This window comes from Piliocolobus tephrosceles, chromosome 11 (assembly GCF_002776525.5).
Source record: "Piliocolobus tephrosceles isolate RC106 chromosome 11, ASM277652v3, whole genome shotgun sequence".
NCBI classification, from domain to species: domain Eukaryota; kingdom Metazoa; phylum Chordata; class Mammalia; order Primates; family Cercopithecidae; genus Piliocolobus; species Piliocolobus tephrosceles.
In genome coordinates this window covers 91,556,999-91,580,171 of record NC_045444.1, presented here as the reverse complement: position 1 = coordinate 91,580,171, position 23,173 = coordinate 91,556,999, and the positions used below count along the sequence as shown (strand labels likewise).

At 37.2% G+C, this 23,173-nt stretch overlaps 1 protein-coding gene across 4 annotated transcripts in view; it reads right to left on the bottom strand.

Moving 5' to 3' along the window:
* Positions 1-23,173, bottom strand: part of PARD3B (par-3 family cell polarity regulator beta) — a 1,041,361-nt gene that overhangs the window by 492,817 nt on the left and 525,371 nt on the right. For all 4 annotated transcript variants that reach the window (XM_026454609.1, XM_026454611.1, XM_026454610.1 and 1 more), the window contains exons 6-10: positions 15,045-15,131; positions 9,607-9,732; positions 6,686-7,044; positions 4,184-4,323; positions 2,913-3,041 (exon numbers count right to left, since the gene is read on the bottom strand). In XM_026454609.1, the coding sequence (XP_026310394.1) occupies positions 2,913-3,041; positions 4,184-4,323; positions 6,686-7,044; positions 9,607-9,732; positions 15,045-15,131 (841 nt within the window). The remainder of the gene's footprint in view (positions 1-2,912; positions 3,042-4,183; positions 4,324-6,685; positions 7,045-9,606; positions 9,733-15,044; positions 15,132-23,173) is intronic.

Genomic DNA, 23,173 nt, shown 5'->3' with positions numbered 1-23,173 from the left:
ATGTTCCGAACTGATCTACATCACACAGCTAGTAAGTGGTAGATACAGAAGTTGAATTCTGGGATTTGAACTCCAGAGACCATGTTAAATGTTATTCCAGTTGCTAACGTAAGGTGTAATTGTCTTTGATGGGGAATGAATTCAGAGTTTTAAACTGGAATAAATCAGCATCCCTTACCTGGGGGAGGGGCAAAGCTTCTAGGAAGAAGGTATTAACTGTGGGGTTAAAAATTCTAGAGGTCACATGGGAGAAGGGTATAAGGAACTACTAGACAGAAACTGCAGGCTCAAGGGTTTAAGTTCCCAGTTGGAGTTCTGTTGTTGGGTTCTTCTGCATGCTAAGGGGCTGGCTGAAACATTTCTGTTTTTATGCAGGGTTTTACTTCTTCCAGGACTACAGTTCAATGGAATACATAGTCAAAACTTCTTTCTTTGCTCTACTATCTCAGAAATAAGCACATAGTTCCACTGAGGATTTTGGAGAGTTTTTATTTCTAGCAACCTAAATATCAGACAAGAAATGAAAGGGCTTCTTGCTGTGCATACACACACTGCCCCCTTTTTTATTGTTTCTTTTCACTTTGACCCTTGTAGAGAAAGACCGAGGTCTTTGGATAAATAACAGATTGAAAGAAAAATCTATCTGTATTTTAGAAAAAAAAAAAAATCCAGACTCCAAGTTTCTGCATCATTTCTCTAGTAAGTATTAGGAGATGAGACAGACATTCAGGATTCTACCTTTCAAACGGTTGGGTATGGAGGAGTCAAGTAGAGGAATGGAATTGGGGACTGTATCTGCATGACTCTGATGACTGTTTTTTTCTTATTTTCCCTATTTTATTATGGATCTGCTCAGAGTATACAATAAGGAAAGGGAAAAAATGGGTAAGATGATGGGAAAGAGAAGGAAAGGAAGAAAGAAAATTCCATGCCAGGGAAACTTGGAGGTAAGTGATCCTTTTGGCAGGTATTAAGGAGCATTAACATATAAGACAGGTGATTTGACAAGGTTGTAGACTCAAACATAAATATAAATATATGTAACAGAACAGCAGGATCAGAGAGACAACTTAGAGCTTGTATACTCTTATTTAACCTCAATCAGGAAACTTTTTCTACAGCATCTTGGACAGTTGGTGAGGCAAGCTCTGTTTAAATACTCTATCTAACCCATTTCCTTCTTGGACAGGTCCATTAAAGTTCTCATAACATTATCCTTTTCCAACCGTTTGTTTTGGAACAAGCTCAATGAGGGCAGGGAGTGAGTCTTAACTATTTTTGTATCCGCAGAACCTCCAACTTTGTACACAGCAGATGCTTGGCAAGTGGTTGAATTAATGCATATGTTGATTAATGGGTACAGACTGTCTGAAGAAACAGAATAGGTCTACCTTCCAATCCATACAATAACTCTTTACATATCTGATAATAATTGTCATGTCTCCTAATATTTCTCTTCTTCAAGTGAAATGTCATCAGTTCTGTCAACTAATCCTTACTGTTCTGATAACCTAACTCTGGGAACCTACATGTGCCTTTGTCAATTGTTACACAGATTCAAAGGAAATAACAAGGAATAAATATGAGTCCTTTTATCACATTTGTTTCTATTTGTTATTAGCTATAAAATCCCTTTTGAATTTTCTTTTTTTTTTTTTTTTTTTTTGAGACAGAGTCTTGTTCTGTTGCCCAGGCTGGAGTACACTGGTGCAATCTTGGCTCACTGCAACCTCCGCTTCCCAGGTTCAAGTGATTCTCCTGTCTCAGCCTCCTAAGTAGCTGGGACTACAGGCACATGCCACCATGCCCGGCTACTTTTTGTATTTTTTAGTAGAGAGGGGGTTTCACCATATCGGTCAGGTTTCGAACTCCTGATCTCAGGTGATCCACCTGCCTCGGCCTCCCAAAGTGCTGGGATTACAGGTGTGAGCCACTGCACCTGGCCCCCTTTTGAATTTTCTATAGCCGTCTTAAAAGCACAATTTCAATAAAATAAATTATATGTATTTATTGTAAAAAAATGAAAACCTCTCATAACTGATATCCCACATGTATCTTCTTCTAGTTGTTAACAAGTTTTAAAATGTAATTTGATGATACTGCACACATAATTTTATACCCTACTTTTAAATAAAGTATTAGATTATGAACATTTCTCATGCTATCATCAATTTTTTACAGACCATTTTAAGTACTTCTATATTTCACTGGCAAGCTATCTAGTTATTTATCTAACCAATGCCTTATGGTTATACAGGACCCAATATATCACTGCAATAGATAGGACTTTAGGGGAAAAAATCAATGTACATGAATTTTTTCCACATCTTTGATCATCAGTTTAGGACAGATTACTTGAAGTCTAGTTACTAGGTCTAAGGGTATACATTTTTAATAAGGCTTTTGAACTCATCTTTCTCAAGATGTCAATCCCAGCCCTCAAGAATAGGTTAAATACCCTTGTTTTATGTTATCATGGCACTCTGCATCTTCCCTTCATAATCTTCATCGCCATTTTGAATACCTGGCTATCTTTTTATTTCCTATTAGACTGTAAACTTCATTAAAGCAGGTCCACGAATTATTTTGCTGACTGTGTTTTGCCTAGGGCTTAGCACACAGCACACATTCAATATATATAATTATTGAATTAGTGGCATACTGTTGAATCGTTGCTTATTGCTAAAGGTGTTTGAATCTGTGCCCTGGAAGCACTGCTTACATATACCCACTGGCTGTGTCAATGTCCTATAAGTGTGATACCCCAAATGGGGTAAAATACCCTGAGTGTGATTCAACTTTGGTTATGAATGAAGCCTGTGACTTAGAACTCGTTTCTCAGCTATAATGAGTTCATTGAGTGTATTAAGCTTGGCATTAAAAATTCAGTGAGACTGAGATCTGAACATTACCAACTCTCGGGGCAGAAAATGTCCTTCTTGGCGGGCAATGACCAGTGATGCTGTCTCCCCCTGCTTGGTGCTCCTGAGCATGGCCACAAGCTCTTCCTGGGTTCTTCCGGTGACATCTCTCCCATTTACCTAATGAATAAAATCATATAAGCAGCCACAATCACAGTACTTGTTATCTCCTTCTACACTAGATAGTTTTGAAAATAAGAAGCAAATGGGCTCCCATACTTGAGGAAGCTCTGAAAAGATGAAAACTAAATACATGGGCAAAGACCAACAATGTTTTCCATAATGCATCATCATTATGATGCTGGATGAACTCAGAATCAGTAATTAATATCAGCAGTTTTTCCTAAGACATCAGATTTTTATGTGGGGAAACTGGACTGATAGATACCAGAAAATGATTCTGCTTAAGGTAAAAGGCAGATTTCAAAGGCTTACTTAGTGCCATTTTCTGCCTAATTCAACAAGCAGAGTGAACCATGATCACAAGGCAAATTTCTCTGCAAATACGAATCCAGCAATAGAATCCTGCAGTTTTTAAATGTATTTAGAAAATTATAGTCACCAGATTATCATAGATTACTGGAAATTCTAATTTGGAGCTACCTTAGTCATTTGGTGCATCTTCTTTCATGATCTAAAACAACATGAAAAGCTAAAGTGTTGCTTCTCATGAAGATGATTGCTTCAAAGGTAAATGGACAATATATAATTATCAAGACAATAATGTCCTCAGACAAAAATAAATGAAAACAAACAGCCACCCTCTTGCTTTTGGTATCCCAAATATATCTCTCTGCAAAATCCCTTACAACTGTTTTCATTGCTATCCTAGCACAGATGACAGAGATACGGACAAAGCATAGAATGACCTGAGATACTCTGGCTTGTCCTGGCCAAGTCTGAAAAGACTATTATAAAGACTTTTTAACTTTTCAGCCCTAAATGAATACATGTTGAATTCTTAGATTCAATCCAAATTTCACAGGGACCTAAGAGGTAGAAGTAAGAGAGGTAAGATCAGAAATGGTTTTCATTATCATTTGGCCCCATATCACTGACCTTACTGGGGATTCACAAAGTTAGACTCCTCATTAACCAGTTCTATACTTAAAGTTCTTATCTTGTCTATAAGTAATAATTTGTAATATATATTGGGCTCAAAATAAAAATATTAATATATTTACATATATTTCAATGCAATTAAATGGCATTATTTAAATGCCAAGAAATATTTTCATACAACTATTAATTCCAATTCTTACCTCCAAAATTCTGTCCCCTGACTGTAGGCGGCCATCTTTTATTGCTGCTCCCTTTGGTAAAATGTTTTTTACAAAAATGGGACCAGGACCATGTATGGAAGAGTCTCTGGTAACCACAGTGAAACCAAGTCCTTCAGGGCCTAGTGTATAAGAACAGGAAAATGTATAGTCGTCTGAGTAATATTATATTCAATTTTACAGTAAGATCTACCTAATTTAGACTAATATAGAATCAGTAAAATATTTACATTCTGGGACATTTTAAATATGCTTCATTTATTTGGGTTTCAAATGCAGATTATAGTTCCTGACAGGCCACGACGGTATCAAAGCGAACTTAGGGCCCAATCCAGATGTGTAACACTTTGGCTTATTCAGGTTCTAGAAGAAATGCATATGTTATCCAGATGCCCAGGAGATTGATTTCTCAATAAACCATAACCTGACTTCATACTTTCTGAGAAGCAAAAGGCCATTTGACTTAAGTTCTGTTAGCCTCTTAAATGAGCTGGACAACCTGTGGCTGAGGCCTCTACTTGTGGCTCAATTCCCTGTACTGCTGCATCCCACTGTCTGGTCAGTAAGCATCTTGTTGCTCCTGTCCCGTTCTCTTGCATCTCCAATTTCTCCCTTCTCATGTATTTTTTACTCAGTCTAAAGGTACGCTCAGATTTCTCTACCCTGAAGGATCCTTACTTCCATCTTACTGCTTCTTCCAGCTTCCATCACCAGTGAGCTACCCATGAGCATCTCCGTTGGTCTAGCTTTGATGATTCCCACCATTTTCTTGAAATTGACTCTCTCTTTGGTTTTCATGTCTTTATTTTCTGATTATTTTCCTATCTTTGATCACATCAAATCCGTCATTCTCTCTAAATCTTACCCATTATCCTCCCATGAAGCCATAGATATTCCCCAAGGATCTGTCCTGGACCAATTTGTCCCCTAGACTCCCTGCCTTGGCCAGCTCCTGCATCCAAATATATCTTCCAGTGAAACAGACCTACATCTCTATGGCTCTAATGTCTCTTTCTGATGTCAGCTTCCTAGAAGTCATCATGCACATTTCAGACTTCACTATGTACCTCCCTCTCCAATCCAGATTCTGACCTTTTCAAATATCCTCATCTACTTAAAATTCTAATTTCTAGCAATGACATCTCCATTATGCAACTTGATCTGGCTGAAAAACCTCAGCAATCACTGTAATTCTTCTCTTTTTTCCTTCCTACAACCAGTCATTTATTAAGGCATGCCTATTATGTTTCTACCTTTAGACAGATGCAATGCACCCTTTACTTATCCTTTGTTGTTTGGCCTTGTCTTCAGTGTATCTTTTTGCTGTCAGATTAATCTTGCTAAAGTACAGATGTGACATCGTACCTTTCATTTTTTGCATTCAAGGCTTTGTAATACATTTTTAAGGTGATTCTGTGTCTGATTCATTTTTCTATACCCAAAGCACCCAAATCTGTGTCTTACACATAGCTGGATCATTTGAACAAAAAATACAACTGAGGCATTTAAATAAAAAAAACGATTGATAAGTACACTGAAGTATTTTTATATGTACTAGTCAATGCATTTTATTCCCAGAATAGAATTCTTATAGGTGAATGAAGTTTTGATCAGAGAATCTTTCCAGAATCGTTTTCATATCCTAATTAAAGATACATTATTTGTTTCTGAAAGACCTTTATAGTTTTTCTAAAACTACCTTGTGACCATAAATTCTCTATTATTTCAGACAAGAATCTATAAGATCTTGGTTTCTTTTGAATTGTCTTGAAAAACACAGAATTTCAGAAGGTTGCAATGGGGGAAGGGAATATGAAGCAGAGGTTACAAAATGAACAAAAGCACAGAAGCGCATGAATGCTTATGTATGTGTGTATAATACTGCATAAATATGCATGTACACACATGATCTCTTCTCACTGATCTGCGCTTGAAATGGATAGAAAAGTTGAAAAAGATGAATCAAGAAAAGATTGTACATGCTTTTGAAATTAGGTATGTTTTAAATAAATGTTTGCGATGTTGAATCAGAGAAATTGGTAAACATTACCTACTTGCTTTCTGAGGAGTAAAATTGGTTGTTATAAGACTGTCTTAGAAAAACAATACGCTTTTTGGACATGGCCTAAAGGATGCTTCAAGAATCACTAATCGTGCTCAGAAAAGGGACAACTGAATTTTCGTTTCTATTTAGTGTTAAGTTGTAATACAATATTGCTCTGTTGATATCAGGTTTGCAATGATTCTTTCCACTCCCCAAAATGTCTTTATTATTTTCTTCTTTAAAATAATCTATAAGCTCTGAAGAAAAGAATAAAAAAGTATAATTTCAAGAAATTTAAGTTACCTAAGTATACACTGAAATCTATTCTTTGATACAATTAAATGAAGGGAGAATTAACTAAATTAGCCTTAATGCATTTCTCTTAACCAATTTTACATGTTACAATAATAGAATGCTATTAGGCATAATTTAATAATTACCTTTCTTCAGGTCAATCTTAATTTTCTTTGCATTTTTCTTGCTGCCAAATCCCATGAGAGGGGAGAGTGAGGGAGAGGATGGTTTTCCTCCTAGCCTTGGTACTCGGGGACTCTTGTTTTGTTGCAGGGAAGTTGATGCATCTGTTTCAGGACTTTCGGCTCCTGTGAGATTTGCTGTCTTTAGTCCCGATTTTCCATGGACAGGAGGCGGCGCTTTGGTTTTCAAAACGCCATCATTGTTACCAAAAATGTTAAGAGGTCCAATGACTGATTTTTCATACTGTTCGCGGTTTTGCGGAGGAAGCACGTGGAGGAGCACGCTTGGGGATTTCATTGCCTGGCGGAAGACATCCTGAGCCCTGCAAAGAGAGTTGATAAATGTATGATGACCCTGCTTTGAGGTGCAGCATCTTCTAAAATACCCCAGCAGGATGGCAACCAAGAGCAGCACAATGGCTAATCATAGGAGACACGATCAATATTCCTAACAGAATGACTTTGCCAACTACATACTAGTTACCACTTACTACTTGCCCACTCGGTGCCCCTGCACCGAGTTATACATGCATTATTACCATGTATCCTTCTCTAACTTAACAAGCATGTTAGGTAAGTAGAACTAGCTTTCATTTCACAGACATGGAAGTTGAGGCTCAGAGAGATGAAATAATTTGTCCAATGACCCACAGCTTTTACACATTTCTAAAGATGAAAATCTAACCAGAAGTGATTACCACAGTGAATATAAAAAACAAAATAATTTGATATTTTGGACTCGATCATTAGTTAGGTTTCTTTTAGGACATCCTTCTAAAGTACAGATCTTTTCTAACATGGGTTGTGTTACACAAGTTCAAGTTTGACACCCATGTTTGCTCATGGAGACATTTTGGCAGGTGGCTTGCCTGTGCCTAAATGTCTCAGTGGAATCTCAATCCAACACGCACCCTTCCTGTTAGTCTCACATAGAGCAACTGTGTTTTCCACTTTTATGACCTAGCGCTTTGTGTTCTTCCTCAGACTTCTTATAACATCTTCTCCCCTTCTTTCTCATGCCTCTAGATGCCCTGTGCCCACTTCAAATGACTACTTTTCCCAGTCTTTCTTGCCCAGAAGATATAAATGAAGGTGTTAAAGGAAAGCTCTTTAGAAGAGGCTGGTTCAGTAGAGAGACAAAAACTGTTATTTTCTCCTGTTTCTCTTCCTTATTTCTTGAAACTCAGAAGTGACTGAGGCGACTCAGCAGCCATGCTGTGCCCATTTTCCACTGAACAATAGTAGCCACATGGCAAGCTGAAAGCAGAAAACGGAAGCTGCCTGACCTGCTGATGGCCGTGCAGCTGCCGCAGTCACTATGGAGTGTGAGTGCCCTCTTCCACGCTTGCTGTTGTTAGGAAAAATTAATCTTGTTTCAGCTACTCTTATTTCAGGTCTCTGTTCCTAGCAGCCATAGCACATAATAACTAATCATAACCCCAACTGCAATCTGATTCCTCAAAACCTATCCCGCACCCCCCTTTCTGAAGTGCTTAATTCTGCAAATTGTTAGGGGAGAAGGAAGATTTCACACAGGCCATCTAACTCCTGTGGTCAGTTCCCCTGTTATTTTTGCTAGCATAGGAATCAGTTTCTACTCCATACTAACTCTATACAAAATTTTTATGAGCCTCACTTTACACCTCTATAAAATAAAGTAATGACTGCTTTGCATAATTATCAAGTCCTTGTGAAAAAGCACAGTAGTATATTAAAAGATTATTACTAATAATAATTATAGTTTTGCCTATCATTCATTATTTTAACACAATCGATTCTTCCAAGGTTTCATTTCTTTTCATACTTAGCAGCCAGTACCCACTTGTCCTCTACCCACAACCACTCATCTTTGTCCATGTGCACACATACAATATTGACAACTAATGCCCAGAGAGAAGATGTATTAGGAGCTGTTTTGGTCAGAAACAAGAGGGTGGTGATGATTCCCAAGGATTATTAGTACTTAGTCCTTTGGTCCAGAATCCCACTGCAATGCCAACATACATTAAAAAAAATATGCATCAGATTACTATACACTCTAATTCCTGGGTACAGGAAGCTATTCCCTTAACATTTTCACATGCAGAGAGATGATTTCTTGAGGGAGACAGTATTTTTTATTTATTTATTCATTTTGAAGATGGAGTCTTTCCCTGTCACCTAGGGTGGAGTGCAAAGGCACAATCTCAGCTCACTGCAGCCTCCCTCTCCCAGGTTCAAGTGATTATCCTGCCCCAGCCTCCCGAGTAGCTGAGATTACAGGTGCGTACCATCAAGCCTGCCTAATTTTTTTTTTTTTGCATGTTTAGTAGAGATGGGGTTTTATCATGTTGGCCAGACTGGTCTTGATCTCCTGACCTCATGATCCACCCGCCTTGACCCCCCAAAGTGCTGGGATTATAGGCATGAGTCACTGCACCTGGCCAAGACATGGTATTTTAATTTTATTTTTTTCTGTTTGTTTCTATGATTCAGTGAGTCCTCAGACATCTCTCACAGATTTTTTAGCTTAAGGAAGACTGCTGACACAAAGTAAGTTAATTAATAAGCGGAACTAACCGTCTGTGAAAAGAGCCATTAAATACCAGTTTAACTGACCCATAGCGCAAGAAAAACAAACCCGTTCAACGACGCCCCAGTAAAGACAGCCAGGCAGGAAGGCTTGTGATATTTTGTAGTTTAGCATTCTCAGACCTGCCAGAGACATGTGTGGGCCACCTTTGAGTAGGCTAAAACATTAGAAGCATTTGAAAATGGATGTCCTGGATCGTTCAAAGGGAAGTGACTAGAAATTCTACCTACTATTTTGATCATAATGAGTTCAGTAATGATTATAACCATGCTAGGGATCAATAGAGTAAATAAAACAATGAAAAAATGCTTACTGAGCAAACGTTTTGTCTACGAGATCCACACTGTTGATTTTTACAATACATTCATTTTCGTGAAATAGTCCCTCCCGCTTGGACCTGCTGTTTTCTTCTATGCCTCGGATGAAGAGTCCTAGAATCCTAAATGCAAAATTTAGATTGAAATATAGTTACTGAATAATAAATGCTAATTATTTCTCCACTTGCAACTATTCAGAAATACTAATTTCTATTTACAAAAGAAATTATACTTCATATTCAGGCAACTGTTTGTTATTTTAATCCCTAATCCAAAAAAGCCAAAACTCACTACAGGACAAAAAGCCCTTCTAGATAAATATGCATAAATACTAACATCAATCTGCAACTTCATTTCTCATGCTTGCAGTAAACTTACTGAAAGGCCAGTCTAGTGGAGTTGACACCAAAGACTTGTGGTTTGGAGAAGGGCATCAAACCCGACTACAATAAGTAAGTCTGAGTTAGTGCCAACATAGCAACATGATGTTTAGCAGTGGGAGAGCATTAGGGTATTCACAGTAATTGTTTTGCAGTCTTACTACCTATTCTAATAATTTGCATTTTAAGAAATAAACACACATTTAAGCTCAGATCATATTACTCGGTTTAGAAGGAAGCTGGATCCCATTTGTCGGTGCTACCAAATCAAGTATGTGTTGGGTGTTTTCTGTGTGCTCAGGATGGAGGAGTCAGAGACAAAGCTGTAGGGCTAGGACCAGGTAACTTCAGTATACATTTGGGGTACAGCTGAAATCCAAAAACTAAAGACATTAACAAGTCTAGAGTCTTCAAAAACATGAGAGCTAACTAGATGGGAGACCAGTGCCACACACAAAGGCTTTGAACAGTCAATGAACTTAATCTGATGGACCTGGAGGGGGGCATCCAGTAGGCCCCACTTTCACACAGGGCAGCGACATGATGAAGGCAGGCTTTGGGAAGAGTTGTCTGAAATTTCAACCAAGAAGAGGCTAAATTAGAGAGGATACCAACGGGCTTCCAGATTTTTGTGGTTGTAGCTTAGAATCAGGAGGGGGTTGGAAGAGAAGGAAAGAAGGAAGAAAACTATAGCCATAAGAATTAAAATTGTGTGTGCGTGTGTGTGTGTAAATACATACACAATTCTGTTATATACATAAACCAGAACTAAACCAAAAACCATAAGAAATGGAACTTATACGTATTTTCATTATTTCTCATTTGTGGGATTTCCCTTCTCTTTGTGATATGACAGGGCTTAGCTGTGTCCCAGAGTAAGAAAGATAGATATGTCCTGCACGAGGAATCTGCTAGATTTGGAGAAACTGTGATCTATGCTTTATCAGTCCTCTTGTTTTTCTACTTTGTCACTCTCTTTTGTATAAAAACCATGTGTGCTATTACAAAATACCTTCACATTAAATTTCAAATCTAAATAAAACATGAGCACATTTTATGTGTAAATAACAGGGTCAGCCATAGAAAAGGGCAATCTATAATGCAAGTATCAGAGAAAGCAGTCTTTCTGTTTGGAGTGGCCATGGAGTTGAGCCTCTGCCCCCTTAATGAGCTCCCATCTTCTCAAGACCTCAACAGGCATAGCAGTGATATTTGGGTCTCTACTTCGAAAATGTTAAATGAATATAGCATGCTGCTGCAGGAGAGAGAACAGCAAGCAGTCATGCCATCTATTGCAGGGAAGGCTCAGGGTCATAGGCACAAGTATGTGGTGGGGTCTTGTGGTTCATTTCCTAGTTCTAGTAGGTTAGCAAATTAATCATATTCTGTGTTACTTTAATCTTGAAACACAGTATTAAAAATGGAACTATTTGACACATTAAAATAGTAGATCAAAATTGTGGGTTTTTCCCCCTAAATTAAACAGCATCCTAAGAGTCCACATTTTGGATTTCTGTTAGGGTGGATTCACAATAACTTGATCCATTAGGAGGCTCACATGTGGTTATACACTTGTTTATGTAAGTGATATTTTTTTAACAAGCATTCAAGTCTTCCTTTAATTTAATTCAGTACATCATCAGTCATGTAATGTTACTCCCTAGGATTTAATTTCACATTTTGGGAGATGAATTAATTCTTTCGGGCCACTGGGTTGCAATTTAGCTGGCATATTACAGCTGGAGTATGCTATGTGAACCTCACTGATCTAAATAATCTAACTTTCCATGAAAAATTTATTGACAGAATAAGTCCAACTGTAAAACCCATGTGTCAGAGGTAATTTCGGTAAAATGTAAAACTGACTGATTTTATTAGTTTGGTCCCTGGCAACAAACCACTTCTGCCCTCTCTGCTCCATGGAAGGGATAGATTCCCTCCAGTTTGATTTCATCCAGACCACTATGAGAAGGCTCAGAAAACAATACCTCATTATCCTCTTTGCCCTAAACTGGTGGGCTGTGGTAGCTGTCTCATTTGGGACCAAGACTCACAGAATTCAAAGATTAATGTTGTCGAGAAGTTATAGGCCGAGACTAACCAGTTAATTTGCATTAATGAGCAGTGATAAAGGATGTTGAAATTCACAGCCTCACAGAATTAGAGAGGTAACAATTCTTTTTGCTCTTCTAATCATCATTTAGGCACCAACATCTTCTCCTTGCCCCTTTCCTGTTCTTTCCCCAATGTCACACAGCCTGTGACTCCACCAGCTTAGCATTTTTGTTTGAACATCTCTTTGCATAGTCTTTATTAGCTTTCATTCAGCCCTTGTTCTCTCTCCTGTTTAGCTGTCTTCCCTATGAAACTGAGGCCTATTATGCTATCTGTACTGAAACAAATTAATTTATGTTTTTAATTCACAAAAAACATATAGATTTTTAAAATATGAATAAAATTAAGTTGTGTTTTAGTTGCAAGAACTCTGGTGTTTTTTTATGTTTGTTTTGTTTTTACTGGGAAAGCCAATGGCCCTCAATACAAGCAGCATTCAGCATCCCTCTGCGATGGTATCTAACGGATTCATTGAGGCTTTATCTAGCAGAGCAGCCACCATAATTTACTTAGGATGATCTAACTTAGATTAGGTTTCTTATTCAACAACAGGTGTGGCAACAGTTTTCTAAAAGAAAAAAAATAAAAAATAAATAGGAGGCAAAGTCAATTACAGTAATCTTACTAAAAAATTAAATGTAAATTCCAATTTAAAATAACGGCACAAACCAATAAATGGAAGGAAATTAAGAGCAAAGTATACCACTATGACCTTAACAAAGCCCCTGTGCTCACACAGTGAAACCATATGGCATTATGAAGTCAGACACTTGTCTGACATGCTCTATACGCAGTTTCATCTAGACACATGGGTTGAGTTAAGTATGCTGTTTCAGCCTGTACTCATTACTTCTTAACTTTTATTGGTTCATGTCTCCACTTCCATAGCATTTTTAATGTTTTTTAATTAAATTTCCTTTCTATAATACTGGTGGATAGCAAAAAAAAAAAAAAAAATAAGAGAACTATTTCACCAAGTTACTGAACAGTTAACCATGAACTTATAATAAAACTGCATTTCTGAATCAGGCTTTTTGGTTTTAGCCAAAATAATCATCATACTGATGATTTACACATTCATACATTATGCGGTTTACAAGGAACTTTCACATTTTTAACGTTATTTAATCACCATAACTTTGATGTAAAGTAGGTACTCAAAAGAGGCAAGTTTAGGGGACTTGCTCAAGGTTATAAAAAAGAACACTGGGATTCCAATCCAATTGTTCTGAAACCACGTCCAGTACTCTTTCTTCTATTCTACAAGGTTTGTGCTAGGAATCAGAACCAGAAAGGAGAAGGGAGGAAATCAATAAAGCTTAGTGTATTTCCCTCGTTTGAAGTGAGAGAATGTGATTTCTGATGGATAGGATCAGCTTGTTTTCTGAACTACTGAAAATGAAGTATAGTGACTGTCACACTGTATATTTTCTCATTTTTGGAAATTGGGAAGATCTTGTGCTCTATCTCAGCTTCATTAAACTAAAGAGCCTGGTCATTTAGTAGCTCTGGTAGTTCACAAAGCTCTGTCAGTATACTTCTGCCAAAAGTTATTAGAATTTCTCATGACAACCGAGTAAATATTCACCCTATCTATCAAAAACAACCTCAATTTGTCCTATGCCATAACCCATAACATTTATAAACACACTTATTAACACATACAGGAAATGAGACAATAAGAGCTGCTAGCTTTTTGGTTCATTTCTTTTTGGGAACATTCATTCCAGTGAGAGCTTGGCATCAGATGTTATTTGCAAAAAAAAAAAAGGTGATGACTTCGCAATTACAGGTAGCAGATGGCTACCTGCTGAATGTGATGCCAACCCAAATACCATGACTAAATCTGTTCCTTTTGCTATAGGGCAGACTGAATTGAATAAATATTCAGAATCACTAAATTAATACTATATAACCTTTGGGAAAATTTTACTTCTTGAAAGAACAATGAAGTGAGAAGTTAGGGGAGCTGGATTTTGTGTGACCTTGGGAAATCAATTGACTTGTCTCATCTGTGATATCCTAAACTAAAATAAGGAATCTCCCCTTTTCAATGATGTGTTTAAGAAAATAAATTCAGTGAATTAACTGCAATCATGTCATGTTGGTGAAAACCTGATTTTAAGTTTCTGACAACCCTTGTCAATATCAATCTAGTGCTAAATGTGGTTGTTTTATTACAAAGTGACATAATATTTAAAACAAGTTCAGTACAATTGTTTTAACAGGGCTAATACGAACTCTGAGGTACATACTTTAATTTCCATCAAGAGAACAGGCTTTAAATCCAGTTAGACAGATGTAAATTTCAAGAAGTGTTGATACAATCTACAATACCATTTTTACCAGTGTGGATTTAGCAACATAATGTGTTAAAAATTCCAAAAAGATGTGCTAGATTATTTTTAATTGACTAAATTATATTTAGGAAAATACAGCATGATGACACATTGCTTCTGTAAAGCCATCATACATACACAGCGTCAGATATAGCTACTTAAAATGTTAGAATATTTATTATTCTAAATGCTACATACTTGAGGAATAACAGGATATACCAATTTAGAATTATTATACTCACTTGTTGAAGCATATTCTGGAATATTAAAAAAACTCAGTTGCAACATTTGTCTAACAATATGTTAACATCTTTGCCAAGGATCTGTTTACTATGTGTCACTGACAAGGATACTTTAAGGAAGTATTTCATAATTAATTGTAAATGGAGAAACTGTGGTTGATTTTTTCCCCCATTACATCCTAAAGTCAATTATTTTCTGTTGTTTCCAACACTTAAGTGGCCAAAAAAAGTATGTCTCGAGGTATCCATTTGAATAATAGAATTCACATTTAATCTCCTTCTGAAAAATATTTGGGAAAAGGAGCTCAAATCAGAGTTTTCATTAGCATGAGCTTCTAGAATGAGAAAAACATCTTACCTTCCACTCAGAGATGAAAAGAAGGGCACTACATGTATTCCCAATGGGCCTCCTTCCCCAGAAATCTCCACTGTTCTTGTCATATCACTGGGACAGAAAAAAACAAGAGCACAAATGAGTGTCTCCTAAAAAATAGAGGAGGCACATCTAAAACACACACACACACACACACACACACACACACACACACACACACACCACTCAGATTATATCAACTAATATAACTTCAACAGCAGAGACTAAGTCAAAAGAGTACATAATTTATTGGTATGTTCAGATGATCCAGAAAACAAAATGTTTAAAAGGCTATCTGATTTCTTATTTTTACTCCTAGAAGAGGAACATATGGAAATGACTACCTACAAAAATACCTTCCTACTTAACTTAATCTCCATAAGTCAATATATTTTAAAAGAGGTACACAAAAATTAAAATTTTCACCACTGAAACACACTTGAAAATTACTGTACAGATCATACAAAACACAGAAGAAAGCACATTGATGCTTCAGCATAAAGTAGGCTTCTGGAACAGAGGAAAAATTAAATAAAATATTTGTTAGAGAAAGCACAGAATTACATGTTATAATGGCTGTGAAGCCACAGTTGGTAATACATATGGGCATGTTCAAAGCAATATAAATCAAAACTCAAACTTGCTTTTCAATAAGGCATCAGTTATATTCAAGAGAACAATTCCAAATTTTCACCTCCTATATTTTTTTAAAGGTAGAAAAAGAGGTTGCAAAGCCTGAAGAAAATGTATTATAGAAAGAAATAGAAAACCTGACCTGCCTAACCTACCCCAGATTAAGGAAAGGCTGAGCTAGAAATATTAATAGATTGTGTGTATGACTGAACTATGGAAGGCACTGGGAGCTTTTGAGTAATAAAGAGTAGAACTACCAAGTTTTCATAAAGATGAAAAATAATAACTGTGAATGATTACTGGCTCCTTTAATCCCAAGGAGAAAATATAATTGTCAGAAGAAAATAATAAAGTTGAAGCAAACATCCACGTTATGGAAATTGTAAGCAGGTCTCCATTGTTTCCTATTTACATGAAAATGACCTGAAACTAGATGTCAAATTAAGAGCTACAGCTGCTACAAATGCTTTCTGCTCCAACATGAAAATGGTGAAATTTTGGCTTCTTGCTGGAAAGTTGAGAACAGCATTAAGCAAACAGGATGATGAATTCACTCTGCATGAAGTATTCTCTAAATTATCAGTAATCTAAAATAAATACATTAAATATATTCTCATCAGTGGATTAGGTTGATTTTTAATGTGTTTTCTTTGCAAGCCTATTATCATTAAGAAATGCAAAAAAGAGTACACCAGTTTTCAGCATTTGTGGAATATGATGAAATTTCAAATCTCGTAATAAATTTCAAATGAGTTTTACCCAGATATTGCTGATGTATGTAAAACTTGCTCAGTCAAGCAGATTATGTCAGAGGCTTGGAATAAAAGTTAAAAACAAAACAAATCTTAGAGTGATAATGCAGTATTAAATGATTGATCTCTATATATGTGAGGATATGAACATTCATATAAATATGTGTATATGGACTGTTATATATAGGTATGCATTACAAGGTCTGAATATAAAATGCTTGGTTGACAGAGAAAGTTGAATGGCTTTCAATAGACAAAAAAGCAATAAGTTTTATATAATAACAGAATTTATAGTGCATTTTTAGGTATTTGAGGAAGACTAAACCAAAAGCATTTGCACTCTAGGTTTACAATACTGCTTTTAAAGACTTTTATAAACAGAGATTCAAATTTTGCTTAGTCACTGAAAATTATTGCCCTTACCTTTATAACATATTTTTATAGTTTTGCACTGAAAGCACAACACAAATCTTTCCTAATAAATGTATCAAGTATCCACATGCTGAGAGATAGCATCCATATGTAATAGATAGAGGTGTTTGGAAAGTGTTTAGTCTGTTATAGACTTTAAGTTTTCAGCTTAAGAACTTTTAGAATACCTTTTATGAATTCTCATTTTTTGTATTTCACAAATATTTCTTTACTCCCACTCAAAATCCCTTCTATAAGATTAATAAATTATATGTATCATACTGATACCTACCCTTTAGCAATCATTAATAATGTGTTTTTACATTCACTTAAGAAAGTCAAACATATTTAAGTAGCCAATCTTTAAAAAAAATACATAAAAAATTTGTGAGAATGGAGTTTTAAAAGTTGACTTCTATTTTATGAGATTCTCCTTTCAATATCTCAAAATAAATTTTTATTCTACCATCACATACAATAGTTGCAATTTTGTAGCTAGAATTGTTTTTGATAACTTCTAAATTATTATCACAAAAATAGTACTATCCCAGAAAAAAAGCCTAAAAGACTTTCGATTTTGTTTACTGTAATATATAAGCACTTACGGAAAGATCTGTTTAATAAAGATAAGTAATATAATTTTACATAGCCCATGTCTCATCATGTTCTCTATAAAATGTTATCCATTATTTGTTTCAAGATGGAAAGGAGAACATTTGAAAAATAATGCCCCATCGACCAGTTCACATATTCTTATTTATTTTAAAAGAGAAAACAACCTGCAGTGCTAGAAATACTTGATGGAATCCTGTTCTGTAGAGATCTCTCTATATACAGTTTTCATGGAAGAGAAACATAGCAAGTAGGACTGGACACATTTATATGACTACATATCTCATAAACTGAGATTATACAAAGACATGAAAATAGGCTATTAATACTCTTTGTTTAGATAAACTCTAGAGTAGAATTCAGGGACTGGTGAACAGGAAATGTGCACATTTATGTTTTAGAGGACACTATAGTAGCCAGAAAATAAGCTAGAAGGTTGATTTAAAATGGAAAATATGGGCACACCCAAGATGGCCGAACAGGACCAGCTCCAGCCTCCAGCTCCCAGTGTGAGCTACACAGAAGATGGGTGACTTCTGCATTTTCAGCTGAGGTACCGGGTTCATCTCACTGGGGCGTGTCGGACATTGGCGCTGGTCCGCGGGTGCAGCCCGACCAGGGAGAGCTGAAGCAGGGAGAGGCATCGCCTCACCTGGGAAGCGCCAGGGGGAAGGGAATTCCTTTTCCTAGCCAAAGGAAATTGAGACACACAACACGTGGAAAATCGGGTAACTTCCACCCACACTTTACCAAGGGTCTTAGCAAACGGCACAAAAGGAGATTATATCCCACACCTGACCCAGAGGGTCCCACACCCATGGAGCCTCCCTCATCACTAGCACAGCAGTCTGAGATCTAACTGCAAGGTGGCAGCGAGGCTGGGGGAGGGGCGCCCACCATTGCTGAGGCTTAAGTAGGTAAACAAAGCCACGGGGAAGCTCGAATTGAGTGGAGCCCAACACCGCTCAAGGAGGCCTGCCTGCCTCTGTAGACTCCACCTCTGGGGACAGGGCATAGCTAAACAAAAAGCAGCAGAAACCTTGGCAGAGGTAAATGTCTCTGACAGCTTTGCAGAGAGCTATGGATCTGCCAGCATGGAGGCTGAGATCTGAGAATGGACAGATTGCCTGCTCAAGTGGGTCCCTGACCCCTGAGTAGCTTAACTGGGAGACATCCCCCACTAGGTGCAGACCACCACTTCACACCTCACACGGTGGGGTACACCCCAGAGATGAAGCTTCCAGAGCAAGAATCAGATAGCAACACTCGCTGTTGAGTAATACTCTATCTTCTGCAGCTTCCGCTGCTGATACCCAGGCAAACAGGGTCTGGAGTGGACCTCAAGCAAACTCCAACAGACCTGTAGCTGAGGGTCCTGACTGTTAGAAAGAAAAATAACAAACAGAAGGACACCCACACCAAAACCCCATCATCAAAGACCAAAGGCAGATGAAACCACAAAGATGGGGAAAAAGCAGGGCAGAAAAGCGGGAAATTCAAAAAATCAGAGCGCATCTCCCCCTCCAAAGGAACACAGCTCATCGCCAGCAATGGAACAAAGCTGGATGGAGAATGACTTTGACGAGTTGAGAGAAGAAGGCTTCAGTCGATCAAACTTCTCATAGCTAAAGTAGGAACTATATAACCAGTGCAAAGAAACTAAAAACATTGGAAAAAGATTTGATGAATGGCTAACTAGAATAACCAATGTAGAGAAGTCCTTAAAAGAACTGATAGAGATGAAAACCATAACACGAGAACTACGTGACAAATGCACAAACTTCAGTAACCGACTTGATCAACTGGAAGAAAGAGTATCAGCATATGAAGATCAAATGAATGAAATGAAGTGAGAAGAGAAGTATAGAGAAAAAAGATAAAAAGAAATGAACAAAGCCTCCAAGAAATATGGGATTATGTGAAAAGATCAAATCTATGTCTGATTGGTGTGCCTGAAAGTGACGGGGAAAATGGAACCAAGTTGGAAAACACTCTGCAGGATATCATCCAGGAAAACTTCCCCAAATTAGTAAGGCAGGTCAGTATTCAAATTCAGGAAATACAGAGAATGCCACAAAGATACTCCTCGAGAAGAGCAACTCCAAGACACATAATTGTCAGATTCACCAAAGTTGAAAGGAAGGAAAAAATGTTAAGGGAAGCCAGAGAAAAAGGTAGGGTTACCCACAAAGGGAAGCCCATCAGACTAACAGCAGATCTCTCGGCAGAAACTCTACAAGCCAGAAGAGAGTGGGGGCCAATATTCAACATTCTTAAAGAAAAGAATTTTAAACCCAGAATTTCATATCCAGCCAAATTAAGTTTCATAAGTGAAGGAGAAATAAAATCCTTTACAGACAAGCAAATGCTTAGAGATTTTGTCACCACCATACCTGCCCTACAAGAGATCCTGAAGGAAGCACTAAACATGGAAAGGAACAACAGGTACAAGTCGTTGCAAAAACATGTCAAAATGTAAAGTCCATTGATGCTACGAAGAAACTGCATCAACTAGCAAACAAAATAACCAGCTAATATAATGACAGAATCAAGTTCACACATAACAATATTAACCTTAAATGTAAATGGACTAAATGGTCCAACTAAAAGACACAGCTGGCAAGTTGGATAAAGAGTCAAGACCCATCAGTTTGCTGTATTTAGGAGACCAATCTCACATGCAGAGACACACATAGGCTCAAAATAAAGGGATGGAGGAAGATCTACCAAGCAAATGGAAAACAAAAAACAGCAGGGGTTGCAATCCTAGTCTCTGATAAAACAGACTTTAAACCAACAAAGATCAAAAGAGACAAAGAAGGCCATTACATAATAGTAAAGGGATCAATTCAACAGGAAGAGCTAACTATCTTAAATATATATGCACCCAATACAGGAGGACCCAGATTCATAAAGCAAGTCCTTAGAGACTTACAAAGAGACTCAGACTCCCATAAAATAATAATGGGAGACTTTAACACCCCACTTTCAACATTAGACAGATCAACAACACAGAAAGGTAACAAGGATATCCAGGAATTGAATTCAACTCTGCACCAAGCAGACCTAATAGACATCAACAGAACTCTCCACCCCAAATCAACAGAATATACATTCTTCTCAGCACCACATCACACTTATTCCAAAATTGACCACACAGTTAGAAGTAAAGCACTTCTCAGCAAATGTAAAAGAACAGAAATTATAACAAAATGTCTCTCAGACCACAGTGCAATCAAACTAGAACTCAGTACTAAGAAACTCAATCAAAACCGCTCAACTACATGGAAACTGAACAACCTGCTCCTGAATGACTCCTGGGTATATAACAAAATGAAGGCAGAAATAAAGATGTTCTTTGAAACCAATGAGAACAAAGATGCAACATACCAGAATCTCTGGGACACATTTCAAGCAGTGTGTAGAGGGAAATTTATAGCACTAAATGCCCACAAGAGGAAGCAGGAAAGATCTAAAATTGACACCCTAACATCACAATTAAAAGAATTAGAGAAGCAAGAGCAAACACATTTAAAAGCTATCAGAAGGCAAGAAATAACCAAGATCAGAGCAGAACTGAAGGAGATAGAGACACAAAAAACCCTCCAAAAAAATCAATGAATCCAGGAGCTGGTTTTTTGAAAAGATCAACAAAATTGATAGACTGCTAGCAAGACTAATAAAGAAGAAAAGAGAAAAGAATCAAATAGACACAATAAAAGATGATAAAGTGGATATCACCACCGACCCCACAGAAATACAAACTACCATCAGAGAATACTATAAACACCTCTACACAAATAAACTAGAAAACCTAGAAGAAATGGATAATTTCCTGGACACTTACACTCTCCCAAGACTAAATCAAGAAGAAGTTGAATTCCTGAATAGACCAATAGCAGGCTCTGAAATTGAGGCAATAATTAATAGCCTACTAACCAAAAAAGTCCAGGACCAGACGGATTCACAGCCAAATTCTACCAGAGGTACAAGGAGGAGTTGGTACCATTCCTTCTGAAAGTATTCCAATCAATAGAAGAAGAGGGAATCCTCCCTAACTCATTTTACAAGGCCAAAATCATTCTGTTACCAAAGCCTGATGGAGATAAAAGAAAAAAAAGAGAATTTTAGACCAATATCCCTGATGAACATGGATGCAAAAATCCTCAATAAAATACTGGCAAACCGAATCCAGCAGCACATCAAAAAGCTTATCCACTATGATCAAGTGGGCTTCCTCCCTGGGATGCAAGGCTGGTTCAACATATGCAAGTCAATAAACGTAATCCAGCATATAAACGGAACCAAAGACAAAAACCACATGATTATCTCAACAGATGCAGAAAAGGCCTTTGACAAAATTCAACAGCCCTTCATGCTAAAAACGCTCAATAAATTCGGTATTGATGGAACATATCTCAATATAATAAGAGCTATTTATGACAAACCCACAGCCAATATCATACTGAATAGGCAAAAACTGGAAGCCTTCCCTTTGAAAACTGGCACACGACAGGGATGCCCTCTCTCACCATTCCTATTCAACACAGTGTTGGAAGTTCTGGCTAGGGCAATCAGGCAAGAGAAAGAAATCAAGGGTATTCAGTTAGGAAAAGAAGAAGTCAAATTGTCCCTGTTTGCAGATGACATGATTGTATAGTTAGAAAACCCCATTGTCTCAGCCCAAAATCTCCTTAAGCTGATAAGCAACTTCAGCAAAGTCTCAGGATACAAAATCAATGTGCAAAAATCACAAGCATTCTTATACACCAGTAACAGACAAACAGAGAGCCAAATCGTGAATGAACTACCATTCACAATACCTTCAAAGAGAATAAAATACCTAGGAATCCAACGTACAAGGGAAGTGAAGGACCTCTTCAAAGAGAATTACAAACCACTGCTGAACAAAGTAAAAGAGTACACAAACAAATGGAAGAACATACCATGCTCATGAATAGGAAGAATCAATATTGTGAAAATGGCCATACTGCCCAAGGTTATTTATAGATTCAATGCCATCTCCATTAAGCTACTAATGACTTTCTTCACAGAATTGGAAAAAACTGCTTTAAAGTTCATATGGAACCAAAAAAGAACTCGCATTGCCAAGATAATCCGAAGCCAAAGGAACAAAGTTGGAGGCATTAAGCTACCTGACTTCAAACTATACTACAAGGCTACAGTAACTAAAACAGCATGGTACTGGTACCAAAACAGAGATATAGACCAATGGAATAGAACAGAGCCCTCAGAAATAATATCACACATCTACAGCCATCTGATCTTTGACAAACCTGACAAAAACAAGAAATGGGGAAAGGATTCCCTATTTAATAAATGGTGCTGGGAAAATTGGCTAGCCATAAGTAGAAAGCTGAAACTGGATCCTTTCCTTACTCCTTATACGAAAATTAATTCAAGATGGATTAAAGACTTAAATATTAGACCTAATACCATAAAAACCCAAGAAGAAAACCTAGGCAATACCATTCAGGACATAGGCATGGGCAAGGATTTCATGTCTAAAACACCAAAAGCAATGGCAACAAAAGCCAAAATTGACAAATGGGATCTAATTAAACTAAAGAGCTTCTGCACAGCAAAAGAAACTACCATCAGAGTGAACAGGCAGCCTACAGAATGGGAAAAAATTTTTGCAATCTACTCATCTGACAAAGGGATAATATTCAGAACCTATAAAGA